Raw genomic sequence first — 24,366 nt, forward strand, 5'->3', positions numbered from 1 at the left:
CCTAAGTCTGATCAGCTTTCTCACAAACATCATTACTGGTTTCAAGGATAGCCAGAGAGGGTGTGCACAGGTTAGCACAAACCTACCACAAACATGGGAAAATTCGCTAAAATAGATATTCTTTTTTTTCTTTTCCTTCTTTTCTAAAATAGATATTCTATAAAAGGTTTACTTTAGATAATAAATTATCCATCTCAACATAGACAAGGTCACATTTGTTATAAAAGTTGCAATTTTCCTATTTCCCACTAGAGGAAGCAATGGTATTACTCTTACCATTTGGTGGATAAAAGACTGCATATTCTTCTAGTCCTAGTTTTCCTGTAAGAAAAACCATAGAAGGTTTCAATACGATTAAAATAAATCTTTAAAAAACAACTAATTTTGTGGATGTACTCATAATGGTGTTTTGAAAACTACTAGAGTACCAGCTCCTTTGACTTCGTTTCAGGATATGGAATTAATTTGAAAATCTACCAGCTAATCTTTTGATATTAGCAAATCTTTTCCTCAAAGTCAACAGTATAAACTTAAGTATAAGCAACTGATACAAAGTAATTAAAAGAACAAATGCTTTCAACTTCCTTAAGAACTTAACAAGAGAAGCGTCCATTTAGAAGCATAGACTTGTTTTGCTAACTATAAATAATTCTAATCTATTCATTAAAGTAAGTCCTAAGCCTCACAATGCCTCATTAGTATACATGCCTTTGGAATGTGCTGAAGAGTTAAAAATTAAATGTCTTAAACCATATAGTGGTAATATTTTCTGAATTCTAAAACAGTTTATATAGTCCAAGAATGAGGCTAAATATTGGGAATCAGGATTGTTTCAGAAAATTAAAGTAATTTCACCATAATCAAACATTTAAAAGTAGTTTTAAAAACTAGCTTTCCCTCAAAAAAAAAAAAAAAAAACTAGCTTTCCCTCAACTCTTAAGGTTCTGAGTTTTTTCCTGCTTTCCACTGAGTATGTTAAAGTAGCTTTTATCTTAACAGTCCCCCCGCCCCAATACCTTTGAGTCTATTGACTAGTCTCATGCATTCTTGCACTTGGCTTTAAGGTAAGTTTTTAGTGGAAAAAAAAAAATTTTTTTTTTTTTTTTGAGAGTGGTGACAGAGAGGAGAAAAGAATAAGGAGTATGAGCAATTTAGGTTAGGGTGGAGATAACAAAGATAACAAAGACTGAGCTTGTGAGTAAGGAAAGATTGGAATAATGAAAAGTGGATGTGTGAGAGAGAGAGGGAGAGATATGGATGGTACAGAGCGCCAGCTGGATATTAAATATAGGGCTAGGTGAAAACCCTTGTAAATTTCTCAGTGGTAAGAGACTGGGAGCATCTGTTGTTCTACTGGAGTGACTCTGGTGGACTTCTGGATAAGGACTGGTCACCAGAAAGACCAAGTAATTATTAGAACCTTGGAATTTTCAGCCCCGTCTGCCATTTTCCAGAGAGGGAGACAAGTGCTGGAAATGAGGTCAATAACTGCTCATGCCTACCCCAGGAAGCCACCATAAAATCCCAGTAATAAGGCATTCAGAGAGGTTCCAGGTAGGCAGACACACAATCACTGGGAGGATGACACACCACCCTGCCCACAGGAGCAGAAGCGCTGACGCTCAGGACACTCCCAGACCTCGTCCTATGTACGTCTTCATCTGGCTGTTCATCTATGTCCTTTATCATGCCTTTTTAAAAACTGGCGAATGTACATGTTTCCCTTGGTTCTGTGAGCCCCTCTAGAAAATTAATTGAATTCAAAAAGCAAGTTGTTGAAACACCCCCCGCCCCTGCCCCAATCTACAGCCAACTGGTCAGAAGGACAGCAGGTTATGTAGACCTGTCCTAGGGCAGGGACTATAGGAATCAGGTTAGACAGACTTGGGAGATACAGATTCTTTCTTTATGGGAACAGCAGAACCATCATACACAATGGGGTTATAAGCTCTCAGTGTTGGGTGTTCACCACTTAATAAAAAGGAGAAATTGGTAAAAGCTTCCAGCTGAAATCAGATCTGTTGTCAGGTGACAGCAAGATATTGAAATAGCAATATCTTGTAGGCAGCTAGTGATAAAGAAGAGCAGAAAGCCCTCAAATAGAAATTAGAGAGCTAATAGCATATAAATTACATCAAATTTTAAGGGTGGTAGACCATTCCAAGGGAAGGAATAAAGAAGGGGAAAAAGGAAGTAGAAAAAGCAAATTTGTGTGATAAACTCATAATTAGGAGGGAAAAGAAAAGTCAACAGATATGACAAAAACAGCAATGGAGGAGAAAGAGGCAGGAAAAATAAAAGAGGCAACTCTAAGTGTTGCTTCTGGGAACCACTTGCTTGTGATTATGATGAGTTGCTTGCATCCTGATTTGAGTAGGAGTGAAAGCACGGTTACAATAATCTGAGAGAAATCTTAAGTACTTTACAATAAAAAGTTCAACAACACCAACAAATGCTATAAAATGTAACAGGCTTGGTATGACTTTGTAAGTCTTAAAGAATACTCCCTTAATGTAAATAAAATTTTACCTCTTATGTATACAACAACATCAATAAATGCTATAAAATGTAACAGTCTTGGTATGATTTTGTAAGTCTTAGAGAATACTCCCTTTATGTAACTAAAATTTTACCTCTTATGTATGATTTCGGTGGTGAAGCACTGTTGTACGCAAAATGACCCAACACAGATGTGTCCCGGGAAAAACAAAGTAATACCTGGGTACAATAGTGTAAGAAACAAACAATTAAGCACTGTTTTATAACAGGTAATTTATTGCTATTTCCCGCTTAGGAGGAACAGGGTGGAATCTATGCAATTCAGTGTGGTGTCTGGAAATGGGAGGAGCGCCCTCTATTGGTAAACCTATGCTAAGTGTTTTAGTGGATGCTAATGTGATTTTTCACTCAAAGTTGACCCAAAGATTTCTCACTGTTAGCCACATAAACCTTGAACAATAGCAGATAATGTATGGTACTAAATTACTATTTGATTCTTTTATTGTTTTCTATCTGGAAATGAGAAACAGCTGGGAGAGATTTAACCCAGTAACAAATGTGTAGCGGGGACCCTAGTTTAACTAGAGAAGCACAGAGTCGTTTGGGAAGTGCAGGAAACTGGACCTAGAGTCTTCACAGGAATGCAGCAGCTGGCAGTTGGGCATGTCAGGGTAGGATGGAAGGCAACCCATGGCATCTAGAAGGGAAGGCAGCTGGAGAACAAGTGGCAGCCCAATACAGGTTAGTAGCTGGCTGTTCTGCCCAGCAGGTGGAGTGTGGCATCTGCCTGGAGATGAAAATAGGAAGGGCAGAAAGTCAGAATCAAGGATCTCCTTAGGAGGAACTGGGTTGCTGACATCAGCTTAGAACCTGGGGGCAAAGGTTGATCCCAAGGTGAACAGTGACAGGAAATCTGGGTCCTGGTATTGGAACACCTGGGATTCAAAAGATATTACTGAGAAAAGAATTGGAAATGACAGGAAAAAGGCAGAAGTCCAGTTAATAGAATAGGGGCACAAGGTCAGGGTTGGACTAGCCGCAGGAGCCAAAAGAGAAACTGTAGCTCCAAGGCATAAGAACGGGCCCAGCTTTAGGAAAAAAATAGATAAGGAGATTGTACATCAGTGAGGCCCAATGGTGAAATGTAATACCAACCACTGCCACTGATTTATTTTTATTGCATTTTAAAAGATTATACAAGGAATACATGGTTATGGTAAAAATTAGAAGTACAGATCATCAAATACCCCTAAGCCCAGCTGTGTTAACATTCTGATGTATATCCTTTCAGACTGCTCTTATATGTACACCCATTTTTCAAGAATTATGTATGTTATTCTAGAATCCATTTTTCTCAATAATATAAATATTCTCTGCTCATATTTTTAATGTTGCAGAAAATGTGTCACTATATGGATAAACAATAGTTTATTTAACCTGTCTTTTATTGTTGAACATTTAATTATTTCCACTTTTCCGCAGCTGTAACAATGCTGCAATAAACCTCCCTATAGTTAAATATTTATGTACAGTTTTACTTAAATTCCTAAAACTGGACTAGCTGTCTGGTGAAAGCAATGGGCATTTTATTTTATTATTATTATTTTTTAAAGATTTATTTATTTATTTATTTATTTATTTATTTGACAGACAGAGATCACAAGTAGGCAGAGAGGCAGGCAGAGAGAGAAGGGGAAGCAGGCTCCCCGCCAAGCAGAGAGCCTGATGTGGGGCTTGATCCCAGGACCCTGGGATCGTGACCTGAGCCAAAGGCAGAGGCTTTAACCCACTGAGCCACCCAGGCACCCCGCAATGGGCATTTTAAATCTAAACCTTTTGATACACATTGCCAAACTGTCCTCTAGATAGAGTTTGCTTTGTTTTTGTTTTTAATAATTACAGTGATAACATAGTGTATCTTTTCTATTATTCTCATCAAAACAGGTTATCAGGATCTTATAAGTAAAAATAGCATTTTACTTTAATTACTAATAAAGTTGAAAACTTTTCCACTTGCATTTCTTTTGCTATTTTCCAGCTCGTCATCTTAGTCCATTTTAAAATTGATGTCTTTAAAATTATTCCTTTAAATTTTTTTTATATGAAGAATTCTAGCCTTTGATCTAATAATATGTTATGAATGGCTTTGCTCAAACAATTTGTTATTTCTGACACAGAGATGTTATTTTTCAAATGCTGAAATCTACCAACACTTCCTTTCATGCTTAGAAAGCTCCTTCCCACATTTAAAATACTATTTTAAAATATAAAATAAAATCTTTATATATTCACCTAGATTATGAAAGTTTTTAGTGTTTTCACCAAATATTTCTGGTTCTTCCCCTTTGGGAATATATGTCAGCTTGTCTTTTCTGGCCACTTTGGGGTTAAATGTTGCCATGTGATTTGCTCTCTAGTCAATGAAACAGATACGTGTTATTTGAAAATTTCTAAATGGAAGTTTCAAGAACTAGAGCAATAACCATATTCCCTCTTTCCCTCTTCACAGCAACCATGGTTACAGTAACAGTGGTTACTCCATCAGCCTGGGTTCTGGAGTGAAGATGACACAAAACTAAGTCCCATCCTATCAGGTGGACATGACCATGAGCAAGAAATAAACCTGTGTTGTTTTAAGCCACTGAGATTTTGGATTTGTGCGCTATAATCTAGTGCATCCTGACTAAAACAGGAAATTCTGTCTAGCATTTTTTTTAGTGGCTTAAAACAACAAAAATGTATTCTCTCACAGTCCTAGAGACCAGAGATCCAAAATCAAGGTATTGGTAGGGCCACACTCCCTCTGAAGCTACTGGGGGAAAATCCTCTCTTGTCTCTTTTTCCAGTTTCTGGTGTCTCCAGGTGTTCCTTGGCTTGAAACTGTACAACTCTAACCTCTGCTTCTGAATTCACACATTCTTCTCTTCTTTCTCCTCTAGGTCTCTCTTTTTTGTTGAAGTATAGTTGACATACAATGTTATATTAGTTTCAGGTGTACAACATGGTGATTTCACAATTCCATACATTATGCAATATTCACCTCGTTAAGTGTACTTACCTTATATCAGCACACAAAGTTATTATAATACTATTGACTATAATCCTTATGCTCTACTTTTAATCCCTATGACTTATTTATTATACAACTGGAGGTTTTCACCTATTTTGCCTATCCTCCCACCTCTCTCTCGTCTGGCAACCACCAGTTTGTTCTCTGTATTTATAACTCTGTTTTTGTTTTTTGTTCATTCATTTGTTTTGTTTTCTTAGGTTCCACATATAAGTGAAATCACATTGTTTTTGTCTCCTCTGCCTGACTTATTTCACTTAGTATAATACCCTCTAGTACCCTGCAGATGACGAGAGTAACAAATGGGTAAAGAGGGTGTGGTATATAAATACATTGGAATATTACTCAGCCATAAAAAAGGTGAAATCTTGCCATTTGTATAGCATTTCTGATAAATTCATTTTGTGGTAAAATCATTACCTATCTGGAATTTATTTTGAAACTGCACTGCTAGAGTTCAAATTAGAATTTGAACTCCACCACTTATTAGCTGCGTGACATTGGGAAGTTACTAGACTTCATTGTGTTTCAGTTTCCTCACATGCAATATGCATACCATAATATCTACATCAAAGGCTATTGTAGGGATTAACTAATATACATAAAGTGTGTTGAGGTGCCAGAGCAGCATAGTCAGTTGAGTATCTGACTCTTGATTTTGCCTCAGGTCATGATCTCAGGGTCATGATATCAAGTCCCGTGTCAGGGGGAGTCTGAGAGTCTTTCTCCCTCTCCTTGACCCCCCCTCCTTGTGCTGTCTCTCACTCTCTCTCTAAAACAAACAAATAAATCTTAAAAAAAAAGTGTGCAGAACAGTGCCTAGCACATGGTGAATATTATTAAGATGTTAGCTAGTATTACTACTACTATTACTTTAATTTTATTCTATATTCTGTATTTCCCCACCTCCTAGTATATTTTACTTGGTATTTGTTTTTATTTATATGGCTCAAGACTATCATGTTTCTTCAAATTTAAATTTTGTTTATCCCCATTTCTGGAAAATTCTCAGCTATTATCTTTTTGGATGATGCCTTTACCCCATTCTCTGTTCACTTCTACTTGACTTCTGTAAGATGTGACTGAGCTACACTTACTTGACCTGCCATATTTCTTAATTACTTTTATTTTGTGCTCCATTCTGAATGATTTCTATAGATGTTATCTTTTAAAATCAGTTCACTAATTCTTTCCTTCTGTTTCTAATATGCCCTGGACACTCTTCTAGGTGCCTGGTGTTTGGGATACAACAAAGGAAACAGACAAACAAATTTAAAACAAAACAAAACAAAACACCTCTCTGTGGAGCTTAATTATGGTGGGGGTAATAAATAGCAAACATAACAAATAATTACATGATATGGTATTTTAGGTTATAGATGTTATGGAAACACAGTAAAGGGGAAATGGGAAAGGATGGTTGCCATTTAAGAGCAAGGGCTCAGAACTTTCTCATACTGTTGGTGAGAATGCAAGCGGGGGTAGCCACTCTAGAAAATAGTAGGAGGTTGCCCAAAAAGTTGAAAATAGGGCTACCCTATGACCCAGCAATTGCACGACTGGATATTTACCCCAAAGATACAAATGCAGTCATTTGAAGGGGCATCTGCATCCCAATGTTTATAGCAGCAATGTCCACAATAGCCAAATTATGGAAAGAACCCACCAGGTGTCCATCAACAGATGAATGGATATATATATTATTCATATATATATACACACACATACACACACATACACACACACACACATAATCTCCACACAATGGTATACTACTCAGCCATCAAAAGAATGAAATCTTACCATTTGCAATGATGTGGATGGAACTAGAGGGTATTATGATAAGTGAAATAAGTCAATCAGAGAAAGACAGTTATCATATGTTCTCACTGGTGAGTGGAATTTAAGAAACAAAACAGAGGATCTAGGGAACTTGAGGGAAAAATAAAAGAAGACAAAATCAGAGAGGGAGACAAACTATAAGAGACTCACAATCATAGTAAATAAACTGAGGGTTGCTCAACGAGACGGGGGTGGAGGGATGGGGTAACTGGGTGATGGACATTAAGGAGGGCAGGTGATGTAAGGAGCACTGGATATTATATAAGACTGATGAATCACAGGCCTGCTGAAATCAGTAATATATTATACATTAATTAAATTTAAATAAAAAAATGTCTAAATGTTAAAACAAAACAAAACAAAAACAGAGTGCTCAGGGTAGAAATCATTGAGAAGATAACTTTTTTTTTAAGTTCAGTTAGCCAACATATAGTATATCATAAGTTTTTGTTGTAGTGTTCAACGATTCATTAGTTGTATGTAGATAACATCTAATCAAAGACTTGAAAGGACTTGAGAAAGTTAACATACAGATATCCAGGGGTAGAGCATTCCAGGCAGAAGAGTCAACAATCGAAAAGCTGCTAAGGCTGGACAATGCCTGATATGTGAGAGGAACACCATGAATACAATTGTGGCTGGAGCAGATGAGTGGGAAGAGATACGCGAGAAAAGTAAAGAGAGACGGAATTATGCAAGGCATTGCAGGCCACTGTCAGGATACTGGCTTTCATTGTAAGTGAAATGGAGAGCCACTGCAGGCAGGGTTTTCAGCAGAGGAGTATAATGATCTAACTGATATTTTATAAGGATCACTCTAGCCACTGTGAAGAAATTGCCATGGGGGTGGGGCAGGGCAGAAGGATGGAGACCCTTTAGGAAACTACTGATAACAGCTTGGACTAAGCTGGTAGCAGTGTGTACTGGGCACTGGGATGTGCCACCCCGATTCTCTTTAGGAATAAAGGATTTAGCTGCTAGTGGTGCTGAAGCAGACGATCCTCAACTGCCCTCAGCAGCCAGCTCCTTTCAGGGAATGCCTCTGCTCAAGAGAGCGATTTTGCTCAAGGATCATGCCCCTTTTCCTGGAATGGCCTGCATCCAATGACAACTGATACTTGGCAAAAAGGTCTGAACTTCCTGCCCCCATCTCAGGATTAGCTGAGGCTTCCATTTATACTGTATTGCAACTAGACTTCTTCCTCTGCTCAATCCTGTTTTATTCATTGCCATTCTACAGGTGTTGATCGTAAGAGCACTCTGTAATAAATCTTTGGCATGCTAATCTCAATTTGGGTCTCCTTCCCTGGGAACTCATCTTGCAACAGAGTGAAAGTGAGGCGAAAATGGTCAAATTCTAAATATAATGTCAGAAAAATAGGAATCAAGAATAATGCCAAGTGGAAGGATGTTTGATTTGAATAAGTGTAAAATGGAGCTACCATTAACTGAGATAGGGAAAGCTGAGTGGAACAATTTTGGGAGTGATTTCACGGCTTCAGTTTTCAACGTACTGTATTTCAGGTATCTGCAAAATACCTAAATGAGGTATTGAATAGGCAGTTGGAGATACCAGTCTGGAGTATGGGAGAGAAGTCTGGACTCAAGGTATGAATTTAGAAGTTATCAACATACAGATGATAATGAAAGTCACAAGATAGTTGTGCTTGGTGAAATCAGCAAGTGAGTAGGTATTACTAGAGAAAAGATCAAGAACTGAGACCTGGGACACTTTAACCAAAGATATGAGGGAGAAGGGAAGGAACCAGTCTTGGAGACTGAGGAGTAACCAAGAGAGGTGAATTTCCCATGATGCTAATGCAGGGTCTCTTTAGGACCCCTCTTTAGGACCCCTCATTAGGATGGGTCCCTTTGAGTGCTGGGAATTGCTGGGAGGTGTAGTGTCCTCTAAGGAGGGCAAGTCAGGATGTGACCAGAAAACATTTCTAAGTATGCATTTCTAGTAAACTGCCTAATTAGATCTCAGAAAAAGGGTACCTGACACTCTTACTGTTCTAATAATTAGTTATAATTTTCCCCCTTGTTCTAAACCATTATGCATGTGCTTACCTAATTATGATTTATTTGTAATATATTTTCTATCTTTAAAGGGTTTCCCAAATTATATAAACTTTAGTTCCCAAAATGCTAGATTTGCCTCTGGTGACCAGTAAAGTAAGAGAAGAACGAAAAACAGTGTAGTGTCTTAAAAGCCAAGTGAAGAAAGGGCACAATTAGGTCAAATGCTGTTGAGAGATCAATTAAGAAGAGGACTGGCCATTGGTCATTAGAATTAGTTATTGGGGACCTTCACAACAGCTGTTTCAGCTCAAAAGGTAGAACACCATATACAGTGTTCATTATCTGACTTTTTTTTTTTAAGATTTTTTTTTAATTTATTCATTTGACAGATAGAGATCACAAGTAGGTAGAGAGACAGGCAGAGAGAGAGGAGGAAGCAGGCTCCCCGCTGAGCAGAGAGCCCGATGCGGGGCTCGATCCCAGGACCCTGGGATCATGACCTGAGCTGAAGGCAGAGGCTTTAACCCACTGAGCCATCCAGGCGCCCCATCTGACTTTTTTTTAACTTAATAATGAATTTTAGAGATCCTTTCGTACCAGTACATATGAATATATTGCTGCTTTATATAAAGCTATTTCATTTTAAGAGCTCTACTGTATTTCATTATAGATATATACCATAATTTAATGGGTTAGTCACCAATAAATGAACATTTAAGAAATTTTCAACTTTATGCTATTTCTGGCAGAGCCAAAATAATTTGCCTTTGACTGTGTCATTTTCACACATATATGAATATCTCTGTAGGACAAATACACAGAAATAGAATTGTCCAGAGGATAGGTGCATTGAAAACTGCGATGAATATTTGGTTATGTAGTTACATTCTTTGGTATCTTTTTCCAGAATTTCTTTATATTTATAGTGTGAGTGAACTCAGTCTCTTTGTCATCCAACTCTTTATTTTCCACTGTATATTCTAACTGATTACTTCTCATTTTTAAAAGAGTAAATAATTTTAATATTTTATTGGGTAAACACATATTTAACTAAATTATTTTATTAGTTCTAATAGTTTTCAGTTAATTCCTTTGAATTTTTATGTATCTATATTTGATAATTTTATATTTTTTCTAATATCTGTAACTCTAATTTGTTTTTCTTATCTTGTTCATTGGCTAGAAATTCCAAAATGATTCATGCTCTTTCTTTGCTTTAGTGGGAATATCTCTAGTATTTCAGCCTTAAGTAACATTAACTTATGTTAAGATGGCAAAGGTTGGTTTCACACAAATATTATTTATATGTCATGAAAAAATACTTCCATTCTTTTATATAAAGATTACAGAAAAAAAGGATGTTAAGTGCATAACAGTGTAAATATACTTAACACTACCAAACTGTACAGTTAGAAATGGTTAAGATAGTAAATTTTATGTTGTGTTTTTTATAAAAATGTAATAAAATAGTTGTTATTAAATACAGTTTCAAATGTGTTTTGGGCATCTATTGACATAATCATATCTTTTTTGTTGAGATATAATTAACTCACAGTAATATTATAACAGTTTCAGGTATACAGCATAATGAGTCAATATTTGTATATATTGTAAAATGATCATAATTATATAATTTTTATTTTTAGACCTATAATTGTCATGAATATCTGCCAATAATTTAGTAAAATCACTAAGTTCTAAAAAATCCTAAATCTATAAAATTTTATCAAATCAGTAAATAACATTAATCTCTTCTCCTGTCAAACTTTCCTGTACCACCATGGTAGATAAAATAATGCTCCCCCAAGAAACACCCACATCTTAATCTCAACTCGGGGCTTGGTCCCAGGACCCCAAGATCATGACGTGAGCCAAAGGCAGATGCTTAATCGACTGAGCCACCCAGGTGCCCCTTAAGTATTTTTTTTTAAGGTTTCTTTCTATTTATTTTTTTAAAATTTTTAAATTTTTTATAAACATATATTTTTATCCCCAGGGGTACAGGTCTGTGAATCGCTGGGTTTATACACTTCACAGCACTCATCATAGTACATACCCTCCCCAGTATCCATAACCCCACCCCCCTTCTCCCAACCCCCCTTCCCCCAGCAACCCTCAGTTTGTTTTGTGAGATTAAGAGTCACTTATGGTTTGTCTCCCTCCCAATCCCATCTTTCTATTTATTTTTGAGAGAGAAAAAGAGAGAGTGCGTGCGCACAAGTGGGGGGAGGTGTAGAGGGAGAGGAAGAGAGATAATCTCAAGCAGACTCGAAGCTGAGAGTGGAGCCCAACGTGGGGCTCCATCCCACAACCCTGAGATCAGGACCTGAGCTGTCATTAAGAGATGGACGCTCAACTGATTGAACCACCCAAGTGTCCCAGGAAGGGATTATTCTAGATTATTTTGTTAGGTCCAACATAACCACAAGGATCCTTGTAAATGAAGGAAAGAGGGAACAGGGTCAGAATCAAAGAAATCTGAAGATACTATCTGCTAGCTTTGAAGATGGAGAAAGGGACCATGAGCCAAGAAACACAGGTTTATCCTAAAAGCTGGAAAAGGCAAGGGAATGTATTCTCCTTCAGAGCTGGTAAAAGGAACAGAACTCTGACAACACCTCGATTTTAGCTCACTAAATCTCATTTTAGACTTCTGATATTCAGAACTGTAAGAAAATATACTTGTTTTAAGCCACTAAATTTGTGGTAATTTGTTACAAAAGCAATAATAAACTAATACAATTAATATAACTAATACAGTAACATGGCTAACATAATAAACCAATGCAACCAATAATAAATTAATATAATTAAAGTAAAATAATGCAAAAGGAAAATATACTTACAAATATCTTTCCAGCATTGCCTGGAAAGAAAACAATTTCTAAAGAAATGTTCATATTAATTCTCCCTTAGCAGCTGGTGGGAACATACTAATGTTAGGAGAAGATCTGTGCTTAAATATAAGCACAGATATAATATAAGCCCTGAGTCTCTGTTGCCCTAGAGAAGACGATATCTGAGACTGCTCTAGAGAGAATCCTGGTGACTGTAAGGTGATAATGCCAGAGGTGGTATGTCAGACATTATGTTCTGATGGGCCACCCTAGCATACAGGCAAAAATCTGCCAACTTCCATTCTAACCCAGGTTTTTTAGCTTCCGAGATTCCAAATTCGTATCTGTAAGGAAGTAACAGTTCCAGTTGTAAATTTGCTATAAAATTTTGTGATTATATAAAGACAACAATTTCAATTAACCAGACACTAACTAGCAAATTAACTAGGAAGCTTTACTTTGATTACTTACTAATTAAGTGAAAATTGAACGTTATGAGGTAAGGTTATACATGGTAATGATTTACTTTATGTAGGAGAGCTATAAGAAACTGCATTGTGATTCCCAGCTATGGTTTATACAGCAGAATTACATCTAAAATGTCCACATATAGCTACAAAAGATTTACTTGAACCTATAGTTTTCTTCAGTCTCTTGAAAACATACTTATGGTGAATGTTTCTAAGAAATAAGTTATTTATGTAATAAAAAGCACATAAGGAACAATTGATATCAATTGGAAATCACTTTAACTTAGAACTATTACACAATTTTTTTCATTTGCGGCTTTTGCATTTTTATTCAAACCAAATTAGACAATTTCCAACGATAAATTTTCAAAAAAGATTCTTTAAAATGCTCTTCCCTGATTTAAATTTTCATAAATTAAAGGGCAAAATTTACAAGGACTTTGAAACTGGGCAGCCCTAGCTTGGGGTCATGGTAGCTGTACTGAGCTTGGGCTCTGAGCCTCTGCTTCTCCAACGGGAAAAACGGGAATAAACCTGCCTTATGGTTTTCAGGTAATTCTTATGGGTTAGAATAACGAATAACATAACATAATATATAATATTATTATGTATAATATATAGCTAATAACATAACTAATTCTTATGGGTAAGAATTAGTTATGAAATACATAAAGTATCTAGAGCAGATCCTGGAACTTAACAGGCAATGCATAAATAAATGATTAAAGGACTGACAATCTCTCTTGCAATGATTGGAGAAAACTGGGAGAAAAATAAAATACAAAGCCTTTTTCTGGATAATTTCTTGCTTAGGTATTGGCTCTCATCTTCTTATCACATTCTTTTAGAGAAAAACAAACATTTAGAATCTTTCCCTTCTCTGTCTCGCTGGCTTCCAACCTATACATTGTTTCTGTATGACTAATCTGAATTCCTGGAACCACCAAGCTTGTAACTACCAAAAACCTGAAAATCTGGTCATTCTTGAATCTTACATTTCTCTCAACCTGCATATTTAGCCAGTCACCAAAATCTTCCTTTGATAGTTGCTCTTCCTTCCTTCATTCTCCTCTTCCCTCCCTTCCACCTTCCACAAGTATTTATTGAACACATACTGTGTGGCAGGCACTGGTTAAATTTATTGTATGTCACATGGTAAAAGCAATGGAAAAAATAATGCAGAATGAGGGATAATGCACGCACACATGCACAAGTATGTACTGGGAGGAGTTTGCTACTTAAATTAGGACCTAAAAGTAGTCAGGAAGATGTAGTCAGTTCTCGGGTAATAAGGCTTTTGGCAGAAGAACAGCTCCTGGGAGCACATAGGTAAGCCTGGAGTTTAAGGGAGAGGTCCAGAAAATGGGGAGTTGTTAGTACATAGGTGATATAAAGCTGTGAGAATAGATGAGATCACCAAAGGCAAAGACAAAAAGAAAAAAGAGGCCTGAAGACTTATCCTTGGGGTACTCCAGGATAAGACACTGAGAGGAGGAGAAACCAGCCAAGGGGAATGAGAATGCCAGCTAGTAAGACAGAAGGAAACCAAAAAGCAAAATATCCTGGAAGATAAGAGAAGAAAGAGAAGAAGACAAGGAGACTGGATGATTAACCAAATGAGAAGAGTAAGATGAGAGATGGAAACTAAACTAATGGGATTCAGCAATATGAAGTCACTTGTGACTTTAGTGGAATAGCTGGGCAAAAAAAAAGTAATAAAGAAGGATACAAGAGAGAACAGGAGGATAGAAATTGAAAACAATACGGATTTTTTTTTTTAAAGACGTTATTTCTTTGAGAGAGAGAGCGAGCACGAGCACAGGCTGCTTGCTTATGACCTGAATCAAAGGCAGACTTGTAACCCACTGAACCACCTAGGTGCCCAATATCTATGGATCTTTTAAAAGAAGTTTTGCTGAATAAGAAAACAGAGGAATGGGACTGTAGCTGGAAGGAATAGGGATCAAGAAAGATTCTTGTTTCAGGGTGTCTGGGTAGCTCAGTCAGTTAAGTGCCTGACTTCGTTGAGCTCAGGTCATGATCTCAGGGTCCTGGGATTGAGCCCTGTATTGGGCTCTCTGCTCAGTGGGGAGTCTGCATCTTCCTCTACCTCTGCCCCTCCTCCAGCTCATGCTCACTCTGTCTCTCTCAAATAAATAAATCTTTTTTAAAAAAAAAGATTTTTGTTTCATTTTATTTTGCTTTGCTTTTTGGATGAGAGGAATAACAGCATATTTGTATACTGAGAGGAGTGACCCAATAGATACGGGAAAATGGACAATTGAAAAACTAACAATTGCACTGTTGTTGAGTATCTCTTTTGAGGTTAGTGGTCATGAACATAAAGCATAGCTGATTATCATGGTTGCATGTTTTTCTCTGGCCACATTCAAAAGCATACTACTGTCACAGAATTGGTAAAGAATTGTATTTAACCAGGGTTAAGGTTTGGTCAGGTCATTACTACTAGACAGTGGGAGGAAGGCAAGGGAGTTGAACATGTATTCAAGAGGAAGTGATTATAATGACTGATAGATCATGGTATTGACATTTCTTTATTTGTCCTCTCTTGTTTATTCACACAAACCTTGCTCTCTAACAGGTGCTCATTAACACTTACCTGAACCACTAGAGCCATTCATTGCCATGCTAATCTCTCCTCACCAGTCACTGTATGTAAGTGGTTCATGTGCATTTTTGTTTTTCCCATTCTCCTCCTAATTCCTTGCCTTTAAGAACCAGACATTTCTTATAACATTTCTATTCTGAAGTCACCACTAAACTGTACTACGCCTAGAATTTATGTCTACTTTAGCTGTATTTGCATGGAACATTACATAGACTTAGAGCATTTATCAAATTATAAGTATGTATTTGCCTTTCCCTTCATTTTCCACTAAAATGTGAACTTAATAAAATCCTTTTATGTGGCACCTAACACAGTGCCTGTATCAGAACACACTCAATATAATGTGACATGGATACATGAACAAATGATATATGATTGCCCCTCAGCCTTCCTTAAACTCCATTCAATGGCATTAAAATATCTGTAAGTATAGCATACTCTAATATGTCTGTATGGCTGAGTATATGCTAGATAAGCCAAGCATAGGATAGAAGATCTGTCACACAACAGAATGAGTAAATCCCCATGTCTTCCCTTTACTATACGGGGATTCTTCCTTGTGGATATTTTATATACTTTGGACCGCAAGTTTACTTTTATAGGTTGTCATGATTTACTAGAACCCCAAAATGATTAAATTACCCAATTTACTTCTGTGGAATAAGGAGCATCTTCTGTTTGAACACATTTTAAAGCTGGCAATTTAAAATTTTCAACATCACAAAGTATTTTTAAGAATTTCATGCAAAATAAAAACTAACTAAACTTTGGAATACTAAAAAGTTTACCTATTACTCGAAGCATTATTTGTATAATAGTGTTGTTGCCTATAAAATTTAGGTAACTAGCATGAGACACTTGGGAACAGTGCCTGGTGTTTCCTTATAACATAGGCCCAGATTTCCCCTAAAAAGAAAATCTACTGGAGGTTTTTTCATCTATCTATGGACACAGCAATGTCACATGTCATCTAACTTTGTAGTCTAGTCACAAAACTCAATAAATGGCTTAGGACCCTAGGCATGGCCCGAAACATTAAATTCACTTTATGATCATCAACAATTTCCTCACATAGCAGTTATGTAGCTAGGCAGTTCTGCCAAAGGAAAGCCTATAATTAACGATTAAAAAACAAAACAAAACTATGCCTTTCCTCTCTCTCACACACACATACAGGCACATCTATGAATAATTTTTTTTCCCAGAGAAAAATCAGAATTCAATTTCTGATAATAGAATATTATTTTCAATACATATAATTACATATATTTTTACTACATAAAATGAACTTTTCTCTTCTTTAGTCAGACTAATTATAAAATAAGTCATTAAAAGGTATAATCATGGAAAGTGTTTCCTTAATAACTATCTGCATAATTCCCCAAGACAAAGCTTATGTATTATAATTATCCTTTTCCTTATTTTATAGGGATAAATATCCACATGAAAGCTTATTTAGTATTATTCCTGAAGTACTAAGAGTAGCAAAAGCCATGAGATCTATGGCTGAAAAAAATTACGTAAAATCTAAAAAAAAATTACAATCAGGACTGGACTATTGATAAGAATAAAAAATAAAAGTTAAAGCATACTCCTACAGTATCACTGTCTGTGATATGAATTAATATCCAATGCTTTACATAAACACCTTAAAACAATTTCAAAACATTTTTAATGTTGTTTTTGTCTCCTTAACTAGGATAGAATGTAAGCCCATCAAAGGTAATATAATTTATGTATAATATAGAGATCAATAAAGATCAATAAATAATTACTGATGACTACTCTGCTTTTCTCAGAGAACACATCCATTGTTCATAAATAATTCTGTTTGTCAGACTTAGAGTCACTTACAAGTTTTCCATGGTTGTGTGGGAAAATGAGTATCTTTTTATATCCCCCCCTTAGCCATAGGGAGTATGTTCCAAGACCCCCAGTGGATGACAGAAACCACAGGTAGTACAGATCCTGTATACATACACTATGCTTTTTCTTACATATACATACTATGATAAAGTTTAGCTTATAAATTAGGCATAATAAGAGATTAAGAACAATAACTCAAAGAAGAACGATTATAATAATACTCTGTAATGTAAGTTATGTGGATATGGTCTATCTCTTAGAAAAGGTCTTGTACTGTACTCAGCTTTCTTCTTTTTGTGAGTATATGAGATAGTGAAATGTCTACGTGATGAGATGAAGTAAAGGGAATGATGTAGGCATGTGATGGAGCCTCAGGCTACTATTGACCTTCAGACTATACAGCAGAAGGAGGATCATCTGCTTCTGGACCATGGTTGACTATGGGTAACTGAAACCATGGAAAGCAAAACTGTGGATAAGCAGGTACCACTGTAACTTCAAGGGTTAATTCTGGAACTTATTTCAAGAAATTGTTACAACTCTCATTTCAAAGGATACCCTTACTGATTCTGTTCACTGAAGGAAGCAGATTTGTTACCTGGCAAGTCCCTTTTACCACCCCTAAAAAGCTTTTGTAATTGTAACTTGAAACTGACCATCCTCTTCTCCCCAATCACCAAAGGGGATGAAATTGTCAACTTTACACTTTCTCTTTATACTTTACCCACACGCTGAAGTAGAATAGTCAACATGCTATAAATCATGTCATTACTGATCTTTAGTTGATTTTATAATATATATATTCCTGTGTTTAGTGTTGTAACAATTTCATGTTTAGGATCGAAATAATTTGCACAGGAAGGACCAAAAAATTTAACAAGTTAAATTAAAATTTTTGCCAAGCAGTAGATATTTAGTTTGTTTGGTTTCATTTGTTTTATATCTTTAATAATGAGTAACATTAACTGATCTGTTTCCCTTAGGAGTGAGTTCACAAAAAGGATCTATCACATCTAGACCTAAACTCAACTTAAGGAAATCTTGAGCCCTGTATAATGACAGCCAATAATCCCTAAAATTCAGACTTCAGATAAAAGAAGAAATCTTCCTTCTCAACAATGAAAAAAAAAATCAAACCGTATCAATGGAAAAACATATAATGTTAAGATAAGCATTTTTATTCAGTATCTACAGCATGGTATGCACTGGGACTAACACTGAGGACCAAAACACTATGGAATTTATATGGGAGAGAAATCTTAAATAATCAAGCCATAAGAAGAGCTATAAATATAAGGTATGAAAAGTACTACATGGTACTTCAAAAGCACACTTCAGATGGTCATGACCTTGTTGTGTGTGTTTGTGTAGGGAAGTAGGGTGTAGGTCAGGGAAGGTATATGTCAGGAACTGATATTTTAGCTGAGAGCTAAGGGAAAAATAGGAATTTACTTGGTGAAGAGGAGAGGGTAACGTCTTTCACATCAAAGGAACTGTAGATCTGATGGCCCTGGGGTAGAAAGGAACACAGGGAACTTGAGGAGTGAAACAATCAGTAGTTGGAACACACTGGGCCAGAGAGTTCAGGACAGAGGTAAGCAATGCGGCAGGGGAGTTGGGCCAGGCATGTAAGGTCATGTAGGCCCCATGAGGGATTCTAGTCTTTTTGGTTTTAATCACACAAGAGGCATGAATTGATTGGTGTTTTTAAAAGACCACTCTGGGCAATCAGGTAAGAAAAAGAAATAAAAGACATCTGAATAGGCAGAAAAAAAAAAAGTCTTTATTTGTAGATGATCTTGAGACAGGGAAACTGAAGGGACCCCATGAGAAAAAAGAGTTGCTTTATTTTTTTCCCTTTGCTTCTTTTCCGGCTTCTATTCTTACTAGGACCTGCACCCCTGCCCTATGCATGCCTTAATGTATGTCCTCCTCATAAGGGATGAAGATTTAATGATTTCTTTGGAGGCTTCCAGCATGACAGATACCATCTAAGGAATGACCAGGTGAGGCCGTCATGTGCATATTCCAGACCACTGTCACTGAGCACCTTGACACTAAAACCTTCTGGCTCTAGGGAATAAGTGACTACGATGGACACTCGGACCCTGTCCTTGTTTTGACCACTTCCTGGATGCCTGAGAAGACACGTGTACCAGACCACAATGTCAATAAAAACCCGGGGCCCCAAACACAGGCTGCCTTGTTTCCTCTCTGAGGCTCCCAGACACTATCTGATCTGCTCACTCTCTACTCTTTCAGTAAACTCTGCTTTTGCCTCCTGCTGGCTCGAGTTTGATTTCCATCCCGTGTGCAGCCAAGGACCCTCTTGGCTGGTCCTATAGGACTCCCTCTGGGTCCTCAGACACAGCTTGCCCGCATCATCTTGGCGACCACAAAGGGACCCACAGAGGAACATCGGTAACCCCAAATTGAGTCTGCGAAGCACAACTTGTCTTTTGGGAACTGGTAAGTTCCTCCTCTTGGAACCAGAGCTGGTTTAATGCTGATGTATTTTTGTTTTTGTGCTTCTCGTTTTCTTCCTTCATTCTCCAGGAGGAAGAAAAACTGGGAAAACTGGTCTGTGAAGCTGCGTTTCTTACTCGCCACTCTCTCTGTGCTCTGAAACTCTTTTTACTCTGGCTTTCAGACAACTTCAAGGCTGTTAGTTGTCATGAGGGACTGAGTCACTCAGCTCTAAAGAAAAGGGACACTTGTTCCTTCCCGCTGAAAGGTGTTCTGAGACAACTAAGGACCAAGGGGAGTATCAGAGATTATTTGAGACAGGTGTGGTCCCATAGAAAAACTTCTGCCCAACCACGGTAATCAATTTTTGGCTCACCCAGGGATATGCGTGCACACACACAAACACACACACACACACACACACTAAAGAGTGGTCCTGGTGCCCCCAGTGGTGGGTTTTCAGCTTGTAGGGATCAGACACATGGCATCTTGTTGGATAAGGGAGGAGAAATGTGGCAAACTAGAATCTTTAGCACCCTTTTGCTCAATATGCCAGACCCTATCACTCCTCTACACCTGTATCTATCCCTCTGAATTTTTGCCTTCTTCACCCACTGTTCACCCCATCATTGAGGAATTACATTGTCTGACCATAGTATTCAGCATTAGCAGGCTTCTCTATCCTTAAGAGATTATCTTTCCTTTTGGTTTCTAGGAAACTCCATGACTTCTGATTCATTTGGCTGGGGCCACTGTAGCCAATGACTTTCTCCTCTGCCTTAGATCTCTGGCATTCTGAACAATATTATCCTAGAATCTTATCCTCCCTGTGCCCTAATCTGACTCCTTGTTTATGGTCCTAAATGGGAGCAAGAATGAGCATTCCCACAGATTCCTGTTTGTTTCTTACACGATTAGGCACAATTTATGCTGAGAAGTTGAAAAAGAAGTTAATATTCTACTGTAATGGGGCTTGGTCCCAGAATCACTTGGGGGACCAAGAAACCCAGCCTGCAAATGGGATTTTGAATTACAGTACCATTTTACAGCTTGATTTATACTGTAAGAGGGAAAAGAAATGGAATGAAGTACCTTCTGGGTTACCTTTAAGGCCCTGTATCAGGACCCCAAAGGACAATGTAGTTTGCATGGCCTGGGTTCTTAAATCAGTGGAGGCACTTGACATCCTGGAACTGATTTTGATGTTTGATCTGACTTGGGGGAAATCTACAGACCTTATCGTCTCATTGCTGCACTTTAGAGGGGGGAATGAGATCATGCATAGTTAAGCCAGTTAATTCAATAAAGTAAGGAAAGAAACTCAAGGAAAGGATGAAAATCCAGCTTTCTTTAGAGGCTCTCTGGTGGAGGCTTTCCAGAAGTATACCAATACAGACGCCAATTCTCCAGAAGAGCAGTTACTGTTCGCTGTGCATTTTATCCTGCAATCTGCAGCAGATATCAGGGGAAAATGACAGAAGGCAAATGGTGGGCCCCAAACTCCTACGAACCAATTATTGGATATGGCTTTTGCTGTCTTTAATAATAGAGACAGGGCAGAGAAGGAGAACAAATTTGTCTAACATAAATACCATGCCCAACTTTTGGCCACAGCACTGGTGATCACTGTATATGGAAACCCATGAGGCGGGACTTGGGCAAAGGCACACCAGAGGCCCCAGCTCACAAAAGGCTGGGTCTCAATCAATATGCCTTCAGTAAGATGGACAGCCACTGGAAAAAGGATTATCCCCATCTTGGAAGGAAGGTGGGTTCAGTCCCAAAACTTTTGCTGGCCAAAGTTATGGAGGACTGAAGGGGCCTGAGCTCTCCCTATGACTCTTTCTGAACATCTCAACATAATGTACCAGGAGCCTCAGGCCATCTCTGATGGGGAAAGTAAGGATATTGAGTTTTTATTGGACACAGGAGCCATTTACTCTGTCCTGACTCAGCCTAATGGGCTTCTACCCCAGCACTCCTGTAAGGTTACTGGAATAGATGGATGGCCCCAGGTGGAACAATCTACTTGTCCATTAGCTTGTGGCATGGGCTGTCTCTTATTTTCACATAACTTTCTCCTGATACCTGAATGCCCTACTCCCTTACTGGGAGCAACTCACTTGTTAAGCCACAAGCTATCATCCAAATAGGACTGACAGACCCAAATGTAGACAAAACAAAGTTTATAATGTAGACAAAACAAAGTTTATAATCGGCCTAAACCTGCAAGTGGTAAATAACATTTATGTGCCAGACAGTATACCATCCCATATTACAATCAGAATAATGCCCAGTGTAGGGGAAACAGAAGTTCCCAGGCGAGCCAATAATGTTTTACCCATTGTTATCTCCCCAAGACGATATTCTAAGACTATTCTTAGAATACCTAAAAAGGTATTCAACCTCTAATTAAGAAATTTCTGAAATACGGATTATTAACTTGTCAGTCACCCTGCAATATCCCCATTCCACCAGTTAAGAAGCCAAATGGGAAGTACTGTTTTACCCAGGATTTGAGTGCAATTATTGACGCAGTGATTCCTATTCATCCTATAGTCCTTAACCCTTACACTATACTGACACAAGGTCCTCCAGATGCAAATTAGTTTATGGTATTAGACTTAAAAGATGCTTTTGTTTGCATACCAGAACACCCTGACTCCCATTGCTTTTTGCTTTTGAAAGGATTGATCCTGATACTTGTGAGACCTCCCAGCTGATCTGGACAGTACTGCCTCAGGAATTCACAGACAGCCCAGATTTGTTTGGGAATGCTTTAAAAAGGGAATGGCGGGGGGAGCAGGGGGACTTACAACTGATTAGTGGAACTCTACTTCAGTATGTGGGTGATATATTGATTGCCAGCCCAACAAAAGAGGATTCTTAGAACCCAGACTTCTAAGGAGAAGGTTCAATATCTGGGCTATGTCCTCACTCCAGGGGTACAGACACTGGCCCAGAACAGAAAAATCAGCCATACCGAATATTTTAGTACCTCAAGCAAAAAGGCAACTGAGAACCTTCTTAAGTGTGGTAGGCTTTCGTTGCATTTGGATTCCAGCCAAACTCCTTTATAAAGCATTAGAAGGAAGTGATTTAGAACCCCTGGAATGAAATGATGACTGCCACCAAGCCTTCGAAGGTATGAAAGAAAAACTGAGCACTGTTCCTATCTTGGAGCTCCCAAACTGGAAAAACCCTTCACCTCAAATGTGTGAGAAAGGAAAGGAATAGCTTTGTGTGTTCCAGCTCAAAAATTCAGACCCGTTCCTAGGCTAGAAGTTTCTTTCTCTAAACAATTAGTTCTGGTAGCAGAAGGATGGCCAGGATGTTTATGAGCAGTGGCTGTGACTGCCCACCTAGTTGGAGAAGCCAGCATATTTATTCTAGGAAACATCTGGATATCAGGATTCCACATCAAGTCCAGGGGGTTTTAGAAGCCAAAGGGCACAAATCCTTAAAAGGAGAGAGATTAGTGAGGTATCAGGCCCTCCTCCTTGACACCCCTGATGTAACTAACCCTCCAGGTATGTGGAGGCTTAAACCCAGCTACCCTATTACCTGATGAAGGCAACCAGGAGCTTCTAACCCACTCCTGTGCAGACACTGAACAACGCATGTATTCAGGAAAGCCTGATTTAAAGGACAACTCTCTGCCCAATCCAGAGGCTGAATGGTTTACAGACGGAAGTAGCTTCATGCATGAAGGAACCAGAAAAATTGGATATGCTATTGTCAGCCTACAGGATATAATTGAGGCAAAATCTTTCCCTCCCCATACTTCAGCACAAAAGCCCAAACTGATTGCTTTAATCTGAGCACTACGGCTAGATAAAGGGTTAAAGTTAAATATATATCCTGATTCTAAATATGGCTTCTTTATTTCATGCCCATGCAGCCATCTGGAAAGAAGGGATACTATCAAATTCAAAAAGCTCCCTATGAAACACAAAGAGAAAATTTTAACATTATCAGAGGCTATACAGCTTCCTTGGGAGGGGCAGTTATACATTGTAAAGGACACCAAACACACCAAACCATAACGAGTACAGGAAATGATTTTGTGGATAGAATAACAAAAGGGGCAACAAGGAAGAAAAAGCTTGCTACACAGGTTTTAGCTTCCAGAAGGTCCTTTCCAAGAAAGAAACCCAAACTATACTCCCTCTGAGGCTCAATGGGCCTCACAAAAGGGATCTGAAATCGATTGGGATGGTATATATTAAATAACAAATATGTACTCCCCAAGGCACTCCAATGGAGAAGAATTAAGCCTTCTTCTGCCACTCCTGGTGCTGCTTGTGTGCTTGCTCGGTGTGGACCTGGCCCCTCTCTGGTGAAGCGGCAGCTGAGGAGACTCCAGTGCTCGCCATGGCCGAGGAAAAGCCCAAGGAAGAAGTCACGACTGAGAACAGCAATCATATTCACTTGAAGGTGGCGGGGCAGGATGGGTCTATGGTGTACTTTAAGATTAAGAGGCATACGCTACTTAGTAAACTGATGAAAGCCTACTGTGAACGACAGGGTCTGTCCATGACGCAGGTCAGGTTCCGATTTGACGGGCACCCGATCAAGGAAACAGACACGCCAGCACTGCTGGCGATGCAGGATGAAGATATAATTGATGTGTTCCAGCAGCAGACAGGAGGCATCTGCTAAAAA

At 38.2% G+C, this 24,366-nt stretch overlaps 1 protein-coding gene and 1 pseudogene across 3 annotated transcripts in view; one reads left to right on the forward strand and one right to left on the reverse strand.

Moving 5' to 3' along the window:
* Positions 1–24,366, reverse strand: part of LOC111148962 (TBC1 domain family member 19) — a 155,927-nt gene that overhangs the window by 31,124 nt on the left and 100,437 nt on the right. For all 3 annotated transcript variants that reach the window (XM_022505809.1, XM_022505807.1, XM_022505808.1), the window contains 2 exons: positions 2,634–2,718; positions 277–321 (listed from right to left, as the gene is read on the reverse strand). In XM_022505809.1, the coding sequence (XP_022361517.1) occupies positions 277–321; positions 2,634–2,718 (130 nt within the window). The remainder of the gene's footprint in view (positions 1–276; positions 322–2,633; positions 2,719–24,366) is intronic.
* On the forward strand, positions 24,076–24,363 carry LOC111148965 (annotated as a pseudogene).

The sequence above is a fragment of the Enhydra lutris genome, unplaced genomic scaffold (assembly GCF_002288905.1).
Source record: "Enhydra lutris kenyoni isolate GAN:26980312 unplaced genomic scaffold, ASM228890v2 scaffoldscaffold21, whole genome shotgun sequence".
Taxonomy (NCBI): Eukaryota; Metazoa; Chordata; class Mammalia; order Carnivora; family Mustelidae; genus Enhydra; species Enhydra lutris.